Source organism: Larus michahellis, chromosome 6, assembly GCF_964199755.1.
Source record: "Larus michahellis chromosome 6, bLarMic1.1, whole genome shotgun sequence".
Classification (NCBI taxonomy): domain Eukaryota; kingdom Metazoa; phylum Chordata; class Aves; order Charadriiformes; family Laridae; genus Larus; species Larus michahellis.
The window spans coordinates 68,279,980-68,302,607 of NC_133901.1; the positions used below are offsets into that span (position 1 = coordinate 68,279,980).

The 22,628-nt window shown below is 38.1% G+C and overlaps 1 protein-coding gene across 13 annotated transcripts in view; it reads right to left on the minus strand.

Annotated features, from left to right (window-relative positions):
* ATE1 (arginyltransferase 1) overlaps positions 1 to 22,628 on the minus strand; it is an 84,484-nt gene that overhangs the window by 25,007 nt on the left and 36,849 nt on the right. For 2 of the 13 annotated variants that reach the window (XM_074590563.1, XM_074590562.1), the window contains exon 11: positions 1,472 to 2,001. The exons of 9 other annotated variants lie outside the window; for them this stretch is intronic. In XM_074590563.1, the coding sequence (XP_074446664.1) occupies positions 1,822 to 2,001 (180 nt within the window). In that variant the 3' untranslated portion in view covers positions 1,472 to 1,821. Of the gene's footprint in view, positions 1 to 1,471; positions 2,002 to 11,084; positions 11,413 to 22,628 lie in introns of those variants that run through there. 2 more of the 13 variants (XM_074590569.1, XM_074590568.1) reach the window with 2 other exon arrangements.

Consider the following 22,628-nt stretch of genomic DNA (forward strand, 5'->3'; position numbering starts at 1 on the left):
CAGACCATCCCTAAGCACTCGTCTTATGCCTCAGCTTCTTAAATCCAATACCACCTGCTGATGAAATGCACTGTCAATATACAACAACTGCACAATTTGCTGTTCGCGCATCTACAGTTTGTCGAGAAATATCCAACAAGGCGTAAAGTGTGCTATTTTGAAATGCTTTTGGAAATAAAAAAAATACGTCTACCTAAAATGTCATTATTTTTGATGCTGCTTAAAATTTTCACAGACATCCAGAAACAGCCTTCTTGAAGGCAGAACATTAACGCATTTTGAGCTGTTATAAGATGAGAACGGCCACCGCAGGTGATACCAGATGGCCATGGTATAGTCAAATACCCCGCCTCTGATGGCTGTCAACAGAAAATACTCAGTGAAGACTAAAAGAACAGTGTAAAAGAACATAGTGTTACCCTGACCATACTCTCTTGACCTCCAATACTTTGCAATACAGATCCTTCCACAACCAGGTAACGTCAGTAATAATGCATTTTGCCATTCACTAATCCTGAACTGCTTTAATTTACTTCAACCTCTAAAGGGCAACTGTAGTTGCCCTTGATGGCCATTCCTAACTCTATTACCAAAATGCAGTGAACAACTGTTGTCTTATCATCGTATTTTACAGATAAACGTGGTATCTCCATCAGTCTGAAGGGATCTAAATTCTGTACTTGTTCCTCTTACGTAGGCTACTCCATACCGTTCACCATCCTAGTCAATCTGTCCTCTTTCCAATTTTGCTTTCTCTCTTTTGAAACAGGGGGAAAGAACCACAGGGAGGGAAACATCCAAACTGTTCAAGCAGCAAGAGAGCACAAGGTATAATAAAGAGAAAGAAAACCAAAAGAAAAATTGCATCTTTATAAGTACGTAACTAATTTATCAAATGTTGATTAAAAAGCAATACTGAAAATAAGTATAGCTAAGAAAATCCTGAGTATGTGGTTTCTCCTACTAAGTCAACATATTGTAATATATATGTGACTCTTCAATAAAAAACACCACCAAGTCTTCTTAATTTCCACTAACGTTTGGGGCATTTTTCCTCCTATGTAATATAAAAGAAAGAGCCTATAAGGTGCTTTCGCTTATACTATTAGACATGCTGCATTTTAATTGGAAACTTCTGGAAATAGATTTTACAGGGAGGCAGCCAAGCCTAAATTATTACTTCACACCATGATATTTTCTGTTTTACAGTTTCCAAATCAGAATCGACCAGAACTTCTCTGAACTTTTGTTCGACAGGAAGGGCAAAGGTTTTAATGAGACTTTAGTCTGGAGATTACTTTTTAAATATTTTGTAAAATCTGAGGGATTTGGTAAGCACTTGAGATGAAAAACACCAGCAGAGTTTGTTTTTGTAGTCTAAGTAAAATTTAAAATGTAAAACTACCAAGAAAGAGAATAGCCTCGAAACCGAAGAAGGTCAAGCACCAGTAGCACTGAAAAAACAAAACAGGAAGGTTAAACACACATTTAATTCTTTTATCAGGTACGGTTTACATCTGTATTCTATTTTTTCACAATAAACCCATTGATCTTTTATTAAAAGTGAATTAAGACTGCCTTCATCTCCATTTCCAGCCAGCTGCTTAAAAAGAAGCTCTCACACTAGGTAAACAAAGTCACCCCAAATTATCAACAGCAACCCATTAGAGCAAGGCAGCGCCGCCCAAGAAAGAGCGTGCCAGACCACGGGTTTATTAAATTCAGCCTTTTCATTGAAAGACAACCCCGCTGGAATCCCATCAGCAAAGTACTACAGCAGACCCTTGCTCCCTGATTTCATTACATAAACAGAAATCGACTTCATCGATCCCCTGGAGAGTCCTTTGCCCGTAACTCTAACTGCCGTGTTTTCACAGACGGAGGTCGGACCGTGCCATGCTGCGCCAGCACCGGCGGGGATACAGGACATCTGAATCCCTTTGTGCCTCCAACCATCCACCACCACTCACATGGGATCCATCTGTGGAAGGCCTGGAAGACCTACGGAAAAAAACCAAAACAAACCAAAAAAAACCCAAACCCAAAACAACCTACAGAAATTCACTCCCACCTCACAGTCACCAGGTTTTTTTCCATCTTTTTAAATAAACAAACAAAAACCCCCTAAGATTAATAGATATGGAATAAATCAAGCAGCTTTGTTCATCAATGAGAGATGGTTGGAGACTTCAGATTTATCTTCAAAAGTATTCAGCATACAAATATATCCCAAAAAGGAGCTAAATCAGCCAATGTATAGTTTGTCGTAACTCAATGAATAAGTAACAAGTTGGATTTAAGCGTGGAGTCCACAGTCACACGTGCAAACAGACTGCCTGATATTCCAGTGCCAACACCAGCACTGGAGTTTGATACTTCAGTATCAAACAAGCTGATTTTATCCAAATTGCAAACTCTGAATTAATTTTGCAATCAACATTTTTAGGACCCAAGAGTTGCGTTCTTGGAATCTCAGCCACCTTTCTGTTATTAAAGAATAATGGCATTGTAATCCTTAAAAGATGTTGTGAATAATAACCAAAATTCACCTTCTAGCTCATAAAACTCAAACTACTTTTGAGAAGTACATAAAGTGCAAGGGAAATATTCCTTTCTCTTCAAAAAGTTGTGCTGATTCTCATTCTTTTAGTTACATTCTCAGAGGCCCAAAACATGTGTAACAGGAATTTTACAGGCCAGCCAGGGAGCTGTAACGTGCTTCCAAATGGATCTCAAATATAGAAATGCAGAGCAAACGCTCACCTTCTCCGATATTGTTTAATTCCCTATAAGTGAAATGCAAATATTTCAAGTTGTATTTCAAATAGAAGTATACCAACATTTATTTAGGTCAATTAATCTGTTACGACGTGACATTTTTGCTATTTTGTTTTTAAATGTGCCCCAACAATATTTAAACTGACTGACCAAAGCGATGGTATAAGCTGCCAACTTTCACCTCTTTTCTGTTTATTTCCAAATTCAGTGTAAAGTATTAACAGAAATAACTAATGATAAACTCTTTCCAAGGAGAAAATAGTTATGGCACTTGTTATGGCCTGCACAGAAGCACTTACAAAGAAATACTTCCCTCCCTCCATTGAAATACTTTCAGAAATTATTACCATTTGTTTTCCCAACACATGCTATTCCTAGGAATCTTCTGAATTGTTTGGATTCTGCAATCTCCATAACTCAGTGTACACTCTAAATAGCTGCTTTCACCTTGCCCACTTTCATAAAAATCATCTGAAATATTTCACACGTTCTAGTTCGTGTTTGATACCGGAAAACATCCAACAGGTGTCTGAAAAGGCACATGGACTGCTGGAGAAAAAATTGCTTTCCATTGAGGAAAAAGGGGAAAATTTGTGACAGGTTTTTCCCCCCCCCTTTCCCCTTTAGTCTGTAACTCTGTCCAGCTCTTCTTCCTCATTTATGTGCCAATATTATCTTTCCCTCCACTCGCCGAGTATAACGAGCTAAAGGAGGCCGTGGATGTTTAAGTGAGAAGACCCAAGCTCTGAACTGCTGCACATTAATACACAAACGCGCCATCAGCAAGATCCGAGAAGCCAACAAAGTGCTGCTTTAGATAACGTATATCCACGACCATACTCAAACAGATCCCATCATCCTCTCTAACACCACTGTATTCACCAATGAGATAATTCTGCTTTTAAGTTTAAAAGTAATTAGTATGCTCAAGAGACTTTTGCTTCTCTGTCGTGGAGAGCTGCTGCAGAAGCGATGTGGGCACGGCGATTTATCACCTCGGTTTTATCAGCTGGGGTTTCAACAGTCCAGAGGTAAAGATAATGCCCAGCTCTGGGCATACTCTGTCAGCCACTTCCAAGCATTACTCTCTCCTCCAAGACTTCTTGCCAAGAGATTGTTCTTTTCCATTTATAAAGACCAGTAAGTGAGAGTTTTCCATTGCTTTTTTAAGCAACTGAAGTCGCTCTATCTAAAGTCACCCTATTAAAGCCACTATATCTGAAATAAAGCCAGTGATTAGGCTTGCATAAAAAAAGAGGGGGGGAAAAATCGTGTGTTCAGGAATTACATCATAAAAGCGACACTTTTAACATTCTCCTTGATGACTAGACAGGCAAACACACATTTCAATGAGTACTTGTGAAAAGATAATTTGAAGATAACTTTTGCAGGGAGGGCGGATGCCAGTCTTTTATGTTTATATTCTTTGCATTTTGAGATTTACTCAAGCCAATGGGTGTTTACACCCGTACAGTAACATTTCTGAACTTGGACACAAGCCATTAAACATCTGTACTTATTCCCACCCCATACATGTTCTCACTCTTATTTTCTGGCCCAGACAGGCATAGGATAGATGCCTACCGACACACACAAAATCAAGTTCTACATCACTGTTCTTAGATTTCAGTAAGCTTAATCTAAACAGCGAACGCTACTAGGCTGAATTTGCCATGTACATGGTGTTTCACACTGTAGAGGCAACAGCCCAAAACATTACAAAATGGTCCCTTCCAGACCAATAAAGAGCATAATTTACCCTACAGCAGCTACTGGACGCTGGGTTCAGACTTCTGCTGACAGAAACAGCAAGTTTATGCATTCTGAACTGCCCTAACCTGGCTGTTTATCCAAAGCTGAAATAATAATATCCAAATGACAGACAAGTCTGAAGACAACTTGTGAAACTGAGAAACAAAGAGAAATATTACAAGTGTGTAGCCACTCAAAAAAGCTTATGTAAAATTAGGTTTTTAAGCATGTTTTATAAGTAGTTTTACATCATCAAATTATTGATGCATCTATTTTCCCTTTTTGTATTTCCCAAGGTTCCTTTTTTTTTATTATCATTTCTTTTTTGCTTATATCTGCTAATCTGTGCTGAACACAATGGCACGTTATTAAAATAGACTGTTGAAACCAAGTTCAGCTTTCAATGTTGCTACGTAAACTTTCTGTTTGGCATACAAAAATAAGAGATGCCAATATGGGACAGTACTTGCAGGAAAACAATATTGTACATTCCTGGCTGGAATTCCAGAGACAGCCACCAAGAACATTAAAACATTGCATGGCTTCAAATATTGCCATTTTATCTCTCTCATTTACTAATATTTAGTATCAGTGATACTAAACTGGTGGAATAGTGGCATCAACACAAGACTGAAATTCTAAAGCATGTTTCTAATTCGGGGTGTATTTGTACACCTTTACAGACTGAGATTCCATATGAAATGAAAACAGCCATAGGTTCAAAAATTTTAAAGGAAAAAACCCAGGATTTTGTGATTTTAAATAAAATATAGAAAGCCAGTTAAAATTTACTGGAAATTGCCATTAAACATCCAGTTGGGAACAAGCTAATTAAAGATGGTACCACACGGATGTACTTCTGAAGCTGGTATCTGTCTTGCCCATAGAGAAGCTACTCAAGAATCCTAAAAAAAGTAGCACAGTTTGAGAAAGTCTGAGTGGAAAACAATAAGAAAGACAAGGTTAGCTCGTACTTTTGATGAATATTAGTTTCTCTGAATTTTAGCCAACTTTTTCGATAACTTAAAAAAATATCAAGTATATTACAGGAAAAAAAATGTAACGCACATTGTCTTTTTACTTCAAAAAACAAAGGTCTTGGGGAATAAAAATCATATGATAAGTGAAATGGAACTTGTTTACTTTAAATCTGCTGCAGAAATTCTTAAGGAAACCCTAGCATTAAACTTGGAAAGAGAGATTTATAAAAGCCACGACAAAAAGATAAAACCCAAGTAGGGGCCTCAAGAGGAATGCTTCATTAGAGACACACCAACTATGTTGACTTAGGTCTATCTCAAAAGGAGTTTATTTTGGCAGCTGTGAGAAGCAAAAGAAAAAAGAAAAAAAGGAGAAAAAAAAAAAAAAAGAAGTGTTTCAATCATGTGGATCCCATATCTTTCTCTTGAGGAGTTGCCATAAACTGACAGTATTTTTTGAGTTCGTTAAATTAAATGTATGAAATTAAGTATTAAAGTTTATTTTCTTATATTTAACATAAAGTGAAATAATCACAAGAAAAATATGCACAACCTAATATATCATACTCAGGCTTTGTACTTACATACACAAAATTGTCACACTGATATCAAATAGCTTTAAACATTCATTAATACCTCACTAGCTGGACCCATATCTAAAAGAACCGCATTCATCTAAGCAGCTTATAGACATACTCCAGAGGAAAGCTAAATTAATGCCCTGTAAGAGAGGCTTCTACTATCTAGTTATCAAAGTAAAAACACTACAGACCATGTTTATTTAATAGGAGAAAAAAAAAAAATCCAGACACAAAATTAAATTGATAGAATTTAAATGGAAGTGATCATGTTTTAAAATATTTTTCTGTACAATTGCACAGGGAACCAGAACATTAACGTTCACCAGAACTAAACCACCAGCACAAGAGGAATAGGTGTGAGGGCAGCGTGCATATTTTTATTTTTTAAAAACATTGACCGCAATTATAATGTAGCAAAAAGTAAACCAATGCAAATTAGCTTTTGAATCCTTTGTGATGATTAAAAAGAAAATAGGGGCTAAACCTGCTACCCTCACTCATATAGAATCATCACAGAATCACAGAATGGATTGGGTTGGAAGGGACCTTGAAGACCCTCCAGTGCCACCCCCCTGCCCTGAGCAGGGACACCTCCCACCAGACCAGGTTGCTCAAAGCCCCGTCCAACCTGGCCTTGAACCCCTCCAGGGATGGGGCAGCCACAGCTTCTCTGGGCAACCTGGGCCAGGGGCTCACCACCCCCACAGCAAAGAATTTCTTCCTGATATCTAATCTATAACTCCCCTCTTTCAACTCAGATCTGTTTTTCCCCCATCTTTTAAAGCAATAAAGACCCTGAATAATTCTAAAAGACAACACAAGAGAACAGCAGGTACATTCTACAGCAAGATACAGTATTTACTTTTCAGGTATAGAGTCTCCAATTTGTTCTTTTTATACATAACACATCCTGTCCATGAATTTCTCCATATTTGTAACCCTTTTGACAATTCTTTGCCTTATGTCTATCTCCAAATCAAGCTCCCCATTACAGTTGCTGCATACTGTGGTTATCTCCAAGACCTTGTACCACTTTCCCCAGCAACCTTCAGTGTCCAAGCTTTCCCCATCTTTCCCAGCATTTCTTCAACGACTCTCCTCAACAAGTTTTCCCTGGAGCCACAAACCACCTCTTCTCCCAGCTCCAAAACTCAACCCTTCATCCCACTGCAGCCCCCCACGAGCCCCCCAAGCCGCTCAGAGCACAGACTAGCACTTGCAACTCAGTGTCCCTTCTTCTGCTCAGTCTTACAGGTCAGATCTATCTCCCCATTACCACCTACAGCCACCACCTCACCACCGGCAACACTACCTCAATATGAGACTTTCACAAAGTCTGCTTCTGTCTCAAACGTGGTTTCCAAAAACTCAGCCAGAAACACAGAGAACTTGCCAAAAAATCTATCCAGACAAGACTCAGAGGGCAAGAAAATAAGACCTACCCAGGAAAGTCTGGTCTGATGGTAGCCTTATACTGAATAAATAATTTCATACTTCACCTTCGTGCTCAGCTATTGACTCAGTCTGTGGAATATTTGAAGACATAATAAATACTAGACTAATTGACAGCTTCTCAAGTTGTGAAACACTGATATTCACCAGTTGAAATATACTACTTAAGAATTCAGATGCAAGATGTTGGCTTTAGATTAAGATATGTTATGTGAGATTTCAGAAGCATTTACAGTATTTATGCAACTAGATCAGGTTGAAAAACAATGTCACTTTACAAATTGTCATTCCAGCTTTTTTCATTTCTATTTGCTTTAAAGCATCGAAGAACAAGAAATAATACTCTGAATCAATAATTCAGAAGAGCACAAGATTTTTAACTTGACGGCTTTCTATTAATGTATGGTACACTTGATATGCTTTTTCGAGTCTAGCAATAAAAAAACCTAGTAAAAGCCACCTTTAGTCACTCAACACTGAAATATACACAACCCAGCATTGAAGAAACAACTTCAACAACAGTGGTAATAAATGCTAATAGGTGTTAACAGCAATCTTAGACAGCAGAAAAGATTAAAGTTGTAGGACAAAGTGGAGAAAAAAGCACAGGGAAGCTTATTAGTAAAAACTTAATTTCTGCGGGATCTTGACTAAATAATATTGCAAAATTCAAGTTAGCACATCCTTAACACAGACAAACGTGTTATTCAGACCAAAAATCTGAAGGAGAAAATAAGGCAATGATAAGTCTCAGTGTTTTTGTATGTCTACAATTCATATTATCAGGATAGGGTAACACGCATCTGCCAGAAAATCTAAACCTACTTGTCTCCCCTACATCTGCAGATTAAAAAATGAATAAATAAATAAAAAGGCTCGCTTTACCACAGTATTCCAAGCACGTGTTAGAACTTAAACCTTAGCAGCAAGTAAAGCAAGAGCTATCTGTACAAAGTATCAACACGTATATGTACAAAAATTCTAGACCACCAAAAGAAGTGCACTTTAAAAGAAGTTTCTTCTGTTGTCCCTAAAACTATTTTCATAGTAAATTTTCATTCATGAAATAAGCCATCTAATTTTAGGTCTGTTTTGTTTGTCAAGTGTTTGTTAAACAAGCTGGCTTTGTTTGCTGGGAGAAGAGAATTTGTAAACAAGGTCTCTCTGTGCTCGGTCTCAGCAGGAGAGCATCCCGCTTCACCTTGGGACCAGCTCACCACGTGGAGCCCACAAACCACACATCTGGACCGAACCCCCTTATTGAACGGCCTCAAAATGAGACAGAATGCAAAAAGGCAGAGATAGCACGCCGTCTTCAAAACTGGGAATGTGTAAAGCAAAGCAGCCGGGCATCCCACCTCCCGATGGCGCACACAAACACCTACTATAAAGAGCCAAAACCCCCAATGCCGCAGAAAGCAGAAGCTGAACTGCCACCATATCCCGTACCAGCTTCCGTTCATCGTCTCCGCCTTAAGACTCGAAACTGAAAACCAGGCTGTGGCTGTATTAGTTAGCGGAAGAAACACTAAACTGGGAGGACCCCAGAGGTTCTGGGCTACAATACATTTGAGTCCCTCTGGGACCGCACTAAATATAAGAAAGTGGGAAAAGGATCCAAATATAGGAACACTAAACAAATGTAGGAATAAGCCATAGAAAATACGGCTAGAGAGATGTATTGAATTTTTGTTAGGCTATTTTGCAGGGAATAATAACTGCCTGAGGATATAATACAGTAAAGATAATTGCATCCTTTCAACATGTTCTTTTTGACATTGACTTGTTTTCAAACTCCTCCTTATGTTAATGAATTCTGTCTCCTTAATCATAAACAAAATATTAAACTTATAATACTGGAATTCTTGTCAATTAAGCCCATTTTTATTATACAAAACTGAAGAAAATGAAATTATACTAGCAAATTCTGTAGCGGTGATTCCGCATGCAGCTTTGGTGCCCATTAGCAATGTAGATGCTCTGCAAAAGTGCCCAACACTACTCTCAGAGTTGGTTAGAAGAGATTCACTATTATGCTTTCATCTGAATTACTACCATTAAAAAGTACACAAATGTCTACTTGCGTGTTTAGGAAAACAAGCTGTTTAACGTTATGTATCCCCGAAGCCTTTGAGCTGAAACATCAACACTTCAGTTTTCTCTTAATGCCAGATGTTTGGAAACTGTTTTCTTTTTTCTTTATAATCACCTTCGCAGAAGAAAACAAGTTTGAAGACAAATGGGCTGGAATCAGTAAGTATACCATATGCTACGTTAAGTCCTGATCATACCTAAACCTGGTAATTCAAGGGTATATTAAATATACATCCAAATATAGGATTAGGGAAGTATTAAAATTAGAACTGCACTTATAAAAATCAAGCACTTTGTTGACATTTGAACAGTTTATAATCCTCGCTTTTCAGAGTTCAAATAATTAAAAATTGCCCAGGCAATCACCTTGCTTTATTTTAAAATCAATAAAGCTCCACGCTGTCTTCACGTGCACGCACATCTTGAAACGTGAAAGCAGTTTCATGCACTTCCGTGCATTTTTAACACACTTCTAAAACAGAGAGCAAAGTATAATGAATACTTAGCATTACATGCCAATAAATACTGACAATCTGGACAATCGTTTAGTCCAGATCTACACATCTAAAGGACACAGACAAAAAAAAAATCTTTCTAAATTTTCTGCCCCCTGTTCAGCCTTGGTGGCATCTGAAGCTGTTTCGGTGCCCAGCAGCTGGCAGTGGGCGCCGGGAGGCTGCCGTGCTGATGAGGCTTGGCAGAAGCGTGGCACATTCCAGCTCCACCACTACCCCCTGCAGAAGGTCTCCAGCTGCCCCTTTAGAGAAGTTTTCTGTTGAGGTTGCACAGTCCAAGCAACCTAACGCAGCCCGGAGTCAGAGATTTGGCCGAAAACCCAGAAAGAGTTCATAAATCTCAGGGAAGGAACAATATCTGCAGTTTTAAGAGACTCTCAGGAGAAGGTTCACACTCATTCTTTTTTGTTGTTGCTCATGCAACCACCACAGAGGCATGAGGATTAAAGAAAGTCCATCTTATACAGAATTTAGTTTGTAGCGTACCAGTGATTTTAGATGCTTTCGTGGCAGTTTGCAACTTTTCCAACTTAATGGACATTGGCTTGAGAAATATTAGCATCTTTTTTCTTGGATCATCACCCTAACTACCCTAACTTCTTCCCACATCACAAGTAAAGGAGGTAAACATACTATCATTAAAAAGTTCATCGGAAGGTGGGGCTGTTAGTACAGGCATTTGAGGACTAACAATTCAGTCATCAATGCGGTCAAGAAGACATTTAATGCACGGAGTTTCTTTACCACCCCCCACTGATAGAGAATAATTTTGTGCTTATAAATCCATTAAACCATCATCAGTAACAAACAGCAAAACAGACACAGTTCTGAGAAAGAAACCCATTTATCTTCTAAAATAAAGTTTCAGTCAGGGCTTACAAATTGAGCTCTATTAGAAGCACACAACTATTTACGAGAAACACATAAAATACCATCTTGCATTGATTTAGGCCGCTCAGGTGCTGTCCTTTGGATCCCTTCTCGATGCCATGCTTAATTTAGCAGGAATTGTGGTGGAGCAGCCCCAAAGCTTCTCCCTGTGGAGACCTTCCCACCTGATGTCCCTGCACAGCATCCTCAGGTTGTCCAAACTGAGAAGTAGAGGCAGAACTTGGGACGGGATCTCTGGCTCTCAGGCAGCACGACAGCCTTTTACTCAGTGTCCTTCACTGCCACTGTATGACATTAATGGAGGATGCAAAGAGCAGCAAGCCCCTCCAAAACATACTGTAGTATCTCCTCACTTTCCTCCCCTTCCCCCTGAACGGAAGATAATTAAAAACAATTAATAGCAAGCCACACAATGCCAACTTGTAAAGACCAAAACAGAAAGAATGTTAAAAAAAAAAAAAAAAAGAAATTTGTAAAATAAATAATGGATCAACCTTACTGACCATATTAGCACTAAGTAGCCCTTCAGAACACTAGCCTTAATATCTTAAATAAATAAATAAAATCAATGGATCAGCAGAACAAAAAGCTCATCTTGTCTTCTGTCCATTCATAAAACAACAATGCATTTGTGTTGGGATGAACAGAGAAATTGGTTCCTGTGTGCTTTTGCTCCACAAACCCATTCTTCTTCAATTAGTTGACAATGGGGTCGTTTTCATACCCCTTTTTTTTTTGTGTCATTCTAGCTCAGTGTTATTTGTGAAAACATTTTTATTCCAAACAAGAAAGGGGAAGGAAGCAAACAGTATAATATTCTACTAAAAAAGACGATCAACTCCCTCGAAACCTTACTAGTAAGAACGTGAAAGTTACCCTACACACCTAATACAGCAAATAACTACTCCTAACAGTTTCAGTCATTCCTTTTAAAACAGTTAAATTATTTAGTTGAAAACAACTGAACAAAATAAAGTTTTCGGTAGTGGTTAACTGTCTCACGTAGTAAGTGGAAACCTCAGGGCAGTACCTCTCAGAGATCCAGTGCCCTCAAGACGGTCTTCATGGAAACAGAGCACCATCCAAGAGCCTGCCAGACTCCACAAACTTCAATTACTGCCTCTAATACCAATTAAAGAGAGTATACATGTGTTTTTAAATTATTTGCATCTGAATAACGTTGGTGGCTACCACAGCATACCACAAAGTAAGCTCCTCCCCTACTAGTGATATGCTGGTGGTGTGAAAACACCGTTAATTACCATCACCTGCAATCCAGTACTAACGCATCTCTGCTCTGGGTTTTGCTTATTCTTAATTTATTATTTTCTTTGAGCATTTACTATAATACTATAAATAATAATTTACTATAATAAGGATGATAAAACTCATCCAAAGATCTCCATAGGCACTGTAAGGAGCAACCATAAAACCCTCTGTTTTGTCACCTCATTTAATGCGATATTCTGTCCCGAAAGCAAGAAAAACGCAACTTTTAACAGAGACGTAGCTAAACCAGAACGAAGCGCCGAGAGACTCAAGAGCATATACACATGTGCTTTCCTAGTCACTTAGTCAACCTTGACACTAAAAAATAACTCAGCCCAAGTCCCAATTTAGCTCATTTTGAAAACTTTGTACTCAACACACGTCCCATTTTTTTCCTCCTTTCCACCCTTTCTCCCTGCCTCCAGAGTCTACTTTCTTCTTTAGTACAACGAAGGCAATAACTCATGTTGTAGAAACAAATGGTAGAAGCTGACGACTGCATTTGAGGGCCTTAGACAGAAGGCTTAATTTCGGACATCATTCTCTAGGACAGAAATGCAGACTTGACAGTAGCCATCAGGTTTATAAAGAAGGGTATTGAAAAAAAAAAAAAAGAAGAAATAAAAAAAAAAGGTTATGTGCATGATAGGTCGGACAAAATGTAATATTCTTGAGGAAGAAAAGTTCAGGTCAGACACAAAGGGAAAAAAAAAAAAATCAATGGGAAGACTAATAGAGCACAAGAATATGAAGGAATACAGCCACCAACGCATGGAGATATCCATTGCACACGGATATCCAACAGGTCTTAGAAGTGAACACAAATATAGTTGATCCGACGTTGGAGTAAGGTGATGGTCTACATAATCCTCCGTGGCCCTTGACAAGGCTACTTTTCTGTGACTGTGCTATTCCCTCCTGGCTCCAAATCATTCCCCTCTCTATAGGAGTCTGGGACTCTCATTCCCAAACACTGATGCTAAACTTTTTGCAAACTAGATCATTAGCAGCATTGTGTTTAATATCAGGATTGAGGATAAATAACAGACCCTCATTAATACACTTTGACTTGGAGACTCAGTACAGTCACCAGCTAAACAAGCTCAGACAAAGAAAATAATCATTCAAAATAATGAATTGTCATCTAGATTAAATGTAACACTTCAGAGAAGTGTACTGTGATAGCTCTGTAAAATTAATGAGGTCTTAGTAAAACCAGACCTCATTGAAGTATCTACCATTAAATCTTTCCTGGAAAATTGGAGAAAAAACATCTCTTGTGTAGATTAACTGACTTGTCAGCCAGCTCCTACTGTAAAGACCACAAGGTGAAATACGGCAGAGCCAGGAAAAGCAGAAGTTCCTGGCTTTCAGACCAAATAAATTCCACTTGGTAACATTGCCTAATTAGAGCTAATATAATCAGCAAAATAGCAAAGATAAGAAAGAACACAAAAAGAGCAATCGGATTTGAAGTTAAATGAGAGATCCAATATTCCAAGTGTTGCCAGATTCAATAAACGTGGTGCACAGATAAAACTTAGCAGTGTTTCAATGACTTAACACTTCAGTGACAGATTTAAGGGCCTGATTTTTCTCCAGGACACAAGAACTTTGGTATTTTGCCCAATGCTATAGCTACGAACAACTTCACACAGAGACTATGTTAGGAAAAGCGAAGAGCATTATCTTCATAAACGTGTTTCAGCCTTTTGCATCACGTCTCTGCATATTCAGATTCACTCCCTCTTGGGACACAACGAGACAGGTAGAGAAACAAAAATTCAGAAGTAAAAAATTTTAACTACTGTTTGACAACCATCCAAAAATTATTAAATCAACAAGAAATGAAGCTGACAAAGCAGCACTACAGCAATTCATTTGCTTGTTAGAAACTTTAAAAAGATGCTCAGTTCTATGCGTTCTTACACTTACTAACAAGGACTAACAGATTTATAGAATTATAATTGGAAAATTCTTAAACATGGGTTGTGACCTCATTCCTCAGATAAAGGAAAAAAATTAGACACATGAATTGTGAAGTATATCTTTCCCCCTCCAAAAAAGCCCCAACCAAAGAAAACCCACAGCTCTTGTCTACGTATTTCGCAGTTTACAGGTCATGCTTTAATTGCTAATGGTTGCTATGGAGCCTCCAAATAAGCCTTCAAATAAGATTTAGTACAAGTCAGCAATAAGCAGCGAATTTAAGACTATACAGAGTCATGAATTAGACATGATAAATTTCTAGCAGTGATTATCATTCAGAAGATGCTTTGTCTCAGGTTTATTAACATGATCTTGAATAAATCTTTTCAGCAGCTCCTTTTGACAGAGACAGGCGAGTTACCTCTAATAACTCATCCACTGCTACAGAACTGGCCCACAATTTAACAAACCATACCTTTTATTCTTGTGCTTTTATGAAAATGAGAGTAGATTCTAGTTTACTTAAGCCACACATTAACAAAATCACATTTATTAAAGAAACGCTATAGGGAAGTTGTCCCAAGTTAATAAAATTCCTGTAACAAGTAAAAGGCATAGAACTTATCCCCGCTGATGTGCATGTGTAGGTAGTTAATACCATCTCTATCACGTTTCTATGTTTATTCTTCAGAACCTCTGAACTGCAAATCCTGAATATGTACCTCCTTATGCACAAACGTATCCCTGTTGTACACAGAACAAAGAATCTTTACTGGTAGATATTAAAATCATTAGTAGCATCAAAATCATCATCGTCAAAATCAGTACACCATCAATATTCAAGTCTCATAAATCACCTCATATTTGGAATTACTTAAGAGACACGGTATATGACTTTGAATATTTCTCTGAAATAACCTAGATGGGAACTGGTTCTTTTGGGGTTTTTCATTTGGTTGGGTTTGGGTGGAGGGACGTGTTTGAACTGCATGAAAATAACATAACCTGATCCGAGCCTCATACAGAAGATAACAAATGGATAGTTTTAAGAGGACCCATTCCTATTTATTCTCCAGTACAGAGAAGTAAAGCACCGGGGAAAAAAAGTTTACTCAATTTGAGGAAGTTTTTTTTTTTGCCATCAAAGACCCACCAAAAAGTTGCAGGTATACAGCTGAAACCGTAGAAAGCCTGTGACTCACAAATACAACTTCACTCTTGAAAATTACTTTCAGATGCAATTCCTTCCAAGCTTGTACAACATCCACCCCAAAATTTCTGCTTTTGGACACATGTTTATTTTCTCAAGGGGCAGTATGTTAATAAGAAAGGGACTTGTTCGCTCCACAGGTCGGCTGGGACCTATACAACAGACATTTCTTTCAGCCCCGATAAAAGTCTAAAATAATAAAATTAGGCCTAAATATATACATATTATTTTCGCTTCAGTTCTGCTACACTTCAATCACCTTAAACTTCAAGTAAACAACTAAAAAGAAATCCACATTTCCCAAACTAGAAAAATAAAGCCCCAGGGACATGTTCACATTTTTCCCAAGGGAGTTCTAAATGACAAAAAAATAAGTCCCGACTGTCAATATTTTAAAAGGAAAAATAAAGTTAAGAAAAAAAAGACATGGCTGGGACCTGTGTTTGCTTCTAGTAGAAAAATGGGATTCCGACTGGTTTTAACCCTTCAAATGCTGTGTGAACTTCAGCACAGCTTCAACACTTGCACCACGGAAAAACTATAATAATTTACCAATTACACACAGTATAAAATAACACCTTCAGAAAAAAAGAATTAATTGCATTCACTATCTTTTACCTGCTGTGAAAAAAATATGGAAACTGATATTCTGCTTTTAGTAATTATATTTCCAGTTGAAATGCACTGTCAGCATTCAGTAACGGCTGTTGCCACCCAGAATTGATCATCCCCTTATTCCTGTTTTTTGATGCTTATCATGTAGTTTCCACAACCTGACTAGAAATGTCTTAAAGAAAAAAGAAAAGCAACCTAGAAGGCGGCCCCAAACACTTCGTAATATGCTGTTCAATGTAAATAAGAAATACTTTGAAATATTTATCACTAGCAGTACAACAAGAACTAAAGAACTAATTATTTTTCACCCATGGTATTTTTTATTTGCCCCGCGTTCTCATAGTTGTTTACTCCGAACATATTTAGTGCCATTTACTCAGTGTGGGCTCTAAGTAGTTAGTAAGAGTCTTCCAGACGAGGAAAGATGAAAGGAGAAAGCTTTTATGGAAGAAAGGAACAAAAGAAAAAAAGAAAAATTAAAAAAGAAAAAAGGGGAGGAAAAAATGGGGAAGCAGCAAGCTGCTAAGGGATGCTGCAATGCGAAATGTAGCATATGAATTATAAGATCAAAGAAACAGCCAGCCAACCTTCGAGTCAAAACACATTTGATAAAATATATGTAGAGAGACAAGGACTTTTTGCGCAAGTTACAACTTGAAGGAATATTAAAGCAACTTGATTTTCAGAAGCATTTAACACATGGACACAGAGTCAATCATCCAAAATACTTTTGGAAGTCTCGGCCAGCCACTTTAAAAGACTTCTCAAAATCCCTTTGGGTTTTAATGCCAAAGCTCCAGTATAATTCAGAGTAGTCTTTTTCCCTCAGTCACTAACCTAAACCATTAGAAGAAACACATGGGATAAGTTCAGAACTCCAAAGGAATTAACGTTCGATTTTAAGTGCTGATGCTAATGCAGAGGAGCATCCTGGCCAGTGGGGAAATCTGGTGGCGAAATGGAGGGAAGGAAGAAGAGAGGCAGTTAAAAGTAATGCTAACACAACATACAGAAAAACCAAAATTTTAGCCCCCCTTCTGTAACTTGTAATTTTCAGGGCATTATTACTGTCGTTCTTATTGTATGGTTTTGTCTTTGTTTATTATTTTGTTGTTTGTTTTTAACAGTCTTGCCAAAAAAGCAGAACCACTGCATTGCCAAAACTTTTATTGCTTTCATAGTGTAGATAATGGTTTTTCAACCGAGATATTTCAGTTCTTTATTACCAAACGGTATTGCAAGCAACAACTTGGCAATCTATAACAAGAACTGACTTTTCAGAATATTTAATTCCCTATTTATGGCCTGTTTATACAAAATAATTACGTTTTGTACTAATCTGAACGCATATTTATTCCTATAAATTGACAAAATTAATCCTGGAAAAGCCACAAGAACAAGTGCTAACAGACTTGAGCAGAGCAACGCCAATCCTCCAAACTACTCTCAGCTTATCATCTTTTCCCTTTATCAAGGTAAACCGTAATACCAGCGAGAAAAGCAGGCTGACAGCTGGTAGCAACTTCAATACATGCTGAATAAAGAGACCAAGCATGGAGGTATGAAAACGCCGACTCTTCGTGTGGCATTAGTGACACATTTTGCAAAGCCATCTGCTGCTCAGTGGCGGATCCGTAACAGCGGGTGCTTATCCCCCAAAAACCACAGAGGATCACATCAAGCCACGTCACTTTAAGTCTCTTTCCCTCACACATTTCTGCTTACACAGCAAATCCAAGCTCATTGAAAAAGTTAACTAAATTCCACAGTCACAAACGGCCAAAGCGTCAGGATAAGCAAGGATGAGCCAGACCTTTGCGGGTCCCGTGGACGTGGAAGCCCAGGCTACCACTGGATGCCTTTCACTGCCGCAGGAGGAGCGATGCTGAAATTCCTGAAAGCAGCCAAAGAAATTGGCTCTCGAGTGCCATAAAATTCCAGGGGCACCGCTTACGACCACAGTCATTCCGAGGTATTTAGTTTAAGAATGATTAATCACAGATGAATCAGCCTTTTGTTTCTTTTCTGACATTTCAGAACCCTTTCTAGTGTTCCATCTATCTGAAGTCTGGCCATGCCTTGATACCAAAGGAGACTGTTTGAAAGAATTCCATTTACTTTGGCCTGCCTACAAGTCTGGATAAAGATTTCAGTCAAAACACCTCTTCACATCATAGAATGGTCTTAAAATGGTACACAGAGATAACACAGCGAGAAGACATTAAATCTCTTATGCACTTCAAAGTACGCTGATAGTTATTTATAAGGTTGGCGGAGCGGCTTCAGGGAAAGATCATTGACCAAAACAAGTAAGGACAGATGCTCCAATTGCAGTATTTGCATGCAAATATTGACACTGAAAAAAACTCAGAAAACGCAGAACTAAGGAAACTCGCGTAGAAAACACCACCAACAAATCCTTTCCAATACAAGAACTTAGAGGAGAACTTGATTTAAGGTCAACAGAGGTCTGAGTAGCAAATGCGCGGCAGCCAGTACACTTATTATTTACACCAGAAGCACAAACCCAAAATCTATTTAGTGTCACCCACCACAAGACTCAAAATCAGTATCAAAAAACTGTAATGGAAAGAACAGAAAGGATCTCAAAGAGTTCAGTGGTGATTGGAAAAATGTGAATTTAGTAACATCGAGCCATGGAGTAAATTTTTTTACTTGGAAAGACGTGGAATAAAACAGACAGAATATACAGGGAAAAAAACCCAAGATCCTCTCAAGCAACTCTTTGATATGCCTGTTCACTAAAGGTGCTTCTTTTATTTCTCTAACTATAAACACGTTTGTAAACAACCATCTTTAACGGAAAAGCATTAACAAGTACAGCTGTAGTACTTAAACACATGAGAAGCAAGCCTGAGACCAACACCATCATAAAGTACAGTACTTTCTTATACTTAAAATTTTATCACAGATTCCAAAAGGCATTAGGAAAAAGACTTTGCATCTTATGAGTCCTGGAAAATTTTCCAGGAGAATGTTTTCCAACATTAGAACTACCACATCTAACAGAGCCTGAAAAGTTTTACCATGAGGTCGTGAATTTCTTCAGAAAACCATTTTAATCTTGTATTACCCTAACCTACCCGGAAAAAATGGAACAAAGCCATTGCTTAAGGTTTTTCATAGCATTTTTCCATATTAACATAGCTAATAGGACTACAGAAATCCCTTTGTCTCAATTTAATGTAGATTTTATTTTACCAGCTCATAAATATTAACCCATGCATGGGAAAAAAATGGAAGAGAAGCTGGGAACTAAAAACCAGCCTAATATTGCAATATATTCCCTTCCCCCAGCTTAAGTCATTTCACCAATACTCCATCGTTTTAAAATCAAATTGCAATCAAATGCAGGCTGTTCGGGAACAAAAGGAAAGGGAAGGGAACAGTGAGTCAAAAGGGAGCATTATTTTTAAAAACTTCCATAATTATGTCTGACCCATGGGCTGGATGACACTCATTAACCATTTATCTTCCTGCCTCATAATCCAGAATTCTCCAGCTCTGTTACTGAGCCACAGGAATCCTGACTTGGGCATCCTCTTCCAGGACACTCAGGCCTCCAATCTCCCATGGGATTAAATACTATTTATGCCCAAAAGTGTACCATTCTTGGAAACAGAATGCTTAGATGAAACAGAATGCTTAGATGAAAAGGTCCAATAACGTATTCTCTGCCAGTTCAGCCCCTGACCTGCTCAGCGGCGGCTACGAACATTCAGTGGCTGCACGGCGCAGTTGGGCTGTGGGCAACTGGTGGGATGTTCTGCCCGTAGAAAAAAGGCGATTGCTCAAAGAAACTTTCTTGGCTAAAGATATCTATATCATTTTAAGAAGAACTGCATGAAAAGCAGAACGAGCATACTAGCAGCCTTATTAAAAAATAAATACTTGAACAAAATAGTCAATCAGTGCCTCGGACCTCCTTTGAGCACACAACATAACCAAGATGATGTGATGCAGAAGGGAGAAGCTGCTACTGTATGTGGCCCAGTCACCGGTGTATATGATCACCTATTACCAACGCTTTAAAAACCAATGTTTGACTGTTACTTTACATACACACGAAAGTTAGAATCCAGAAGAGATGCCTACAATTTGCATTCCAAGAAAGTACCCATGCAGAACAAGGCTTTAATGCTTGCTGTTGGATGTCTATACCTCCAATCTAGGAGTCACGTGCATTTAAAACCAAAACATCCAGCTACGTCCTCATGTGCACAAATAGGAGTACAACAGTTCATTGCACAGATCCCCAATTACTCCAACCACGTCTTGTCCAGGAGACTGTGTTTTACTCCATTGTCAAAGTCCTTAAATCGACATCATAAAGTCACTGTTCCTTATACACTCCAATTTATCAGCTATCCCTCGTCAATCAGCAGGAAGACAGGCAGCTGGGCAGTACAAACCAGTAGTACTGTGTTTCCATCATAAATCAAATACAAATGTCAGCTTAGGCATTTCTACTGCTCACAATCTGTGACTAGCAGGAGGAAATTTTCAAAGATTTCAAAAATCCTGTGACTTCACTGTAAGTAAGTATAGCATGCATATGTTCTTCACAAGACACTGCATATATAAAGAAGTGATGCTGTGCCTTGCCTCCATTTCCAAGCATCGTTGGACAAATAATTTGCAAAGAAAATTCCAAGCAGAGGAGAAAAAACAGTGGTCAGTTCTTCAGGTCCTTCCTTTTCTTTCCTTCATTTAATTTGCTTACCTGACATCACTTTAACAACAGTTACCTACAGCCCGTCATTCTTCCACACTAATATCATTAAGGGCAGGGAGCATCTAACATCTCTATTAAACTGGAATAAAGCAAAGTCTTCAACATGTAACGCCTCTAAGTCAGCCAGGCATTACTGAAATTACGTAATCCACAAAAATCGGTACTTACCCACCCCACTTTACCACTACCAATCACTTCACAAGAGTAGCAGCATTATCAGACGCTTTTCAAAACTCAGTTTTAAAATTTGTTTCTGACGTACGATTTCAGTGAAGGTGAAGTGGAACTACAGAATTAACGTCAACCTGATTTTCAATTGCATTAAATTTGGCCACTTCTAAAACAAATATACACAGAAAAAGAAATATTAAATAAAATCAAAACCCTTGCAATTCATTTATTAAATTATTACTGTCCCAACACAGAGCATTACTTACTTGCTATTGTGTGTGCTGTAAATATATAGGTATAGGCTTTCCTTTTCTCCTTGCCCCCCACGCTGGTAATGCTCATACTGGGCCACGCTTAATTACCTAAGCGCATTTGACATGTATAGGTTTCTAGAAGACTAAAATGTATATTCTACCAAATCACAGTCATATCAGATAGTCATTAAGTCTAAGCAAGGGAGGAAAAGGAGCTTTTGTGAAGAAAAAAATAAGTTATAATACTCCTGCTACAATTTATTCAATTTCTATTATTTGCGAATGAAAACTAGAGGCATCGTGAGAATCTTACATTCTTGATGCAATCATTTTCAAATAACATCACAGGCCCAACAGAAGAGATACCACATTATAATAACTAACACAAACGTATAGTGGTTACTGAAGTTAGCTCCCAATCTTACAGCACCTAATCTTCATATTTTAATAGTTTCCTCACAACTTTAATACATTGACTCATGTATGAGCTTTGTTTAATCCATGTATACAAAGTTCACATTTTAAAACTTAGTACAAGCAGCTGAACCCAAAATTTTCTTAGCATTGATATCTTTCACAACTGGGATGCTTGTCGCCATTATAATCAGATTTGTGTCTTTTCTTAAGTGCCCTAGTAAATGAAATGCATTTTTTGCAAGTCTTGAACTGTGTAGCTTACAGAATAGACAAGGGATGGTAATTGCAGTGTCTCAACATGAACAAGTCATCCCAAACTTTTAAATATTTCCAAAGAGAAGAGCAAGTAATTAGAACCTATGGTTCAAACTGGTGAGGAGAGAGCCTTTAAGATGATTTCGATGGCAGAGGCAGTGTTTTCCAACTCACTCATTTGCTTCTCTCAAAGTTAGTATTCTCTTTGTTTGGCCAGCAGATGTAGATGACAAACTCAAGTTGACAAAGAGAGGGGCAAGGGAGGGGAAGGGGAAGGGGAAAGGAGCGAGACAAAAGTCTTTAACAAAAGGAGAGGGAGGGATTTGTTGTTTGTTATTTCCAGAAGACTGAATCATGACGGTCACCTGTAGCGCAGGCCACAATAAAGCTGAAATGGTTTTTCCTTCACAACCATCACTTCAATGAGCCTCACAATTTTTTGGCTATTTGGAAACTAGCTGAAAACACTGCAGATTTTTAGCACACTGAGAAAGAGAAAAGGGAAAAAAAAAACCAAACACTGCACCTCTTACTCTACATTTCACGAGCTTTGTATCTTTCCACATTATTAACAGATATATTTGTTTACGTGTAAATGTTCAGCAAATTTCTATCAATGTTCAGTACTCCGAAATTATATCATAATATTCAAAAAGCAATGATACATTTACAAAGAAAAGATACGACATTCATGAGATGTAAGAACCAC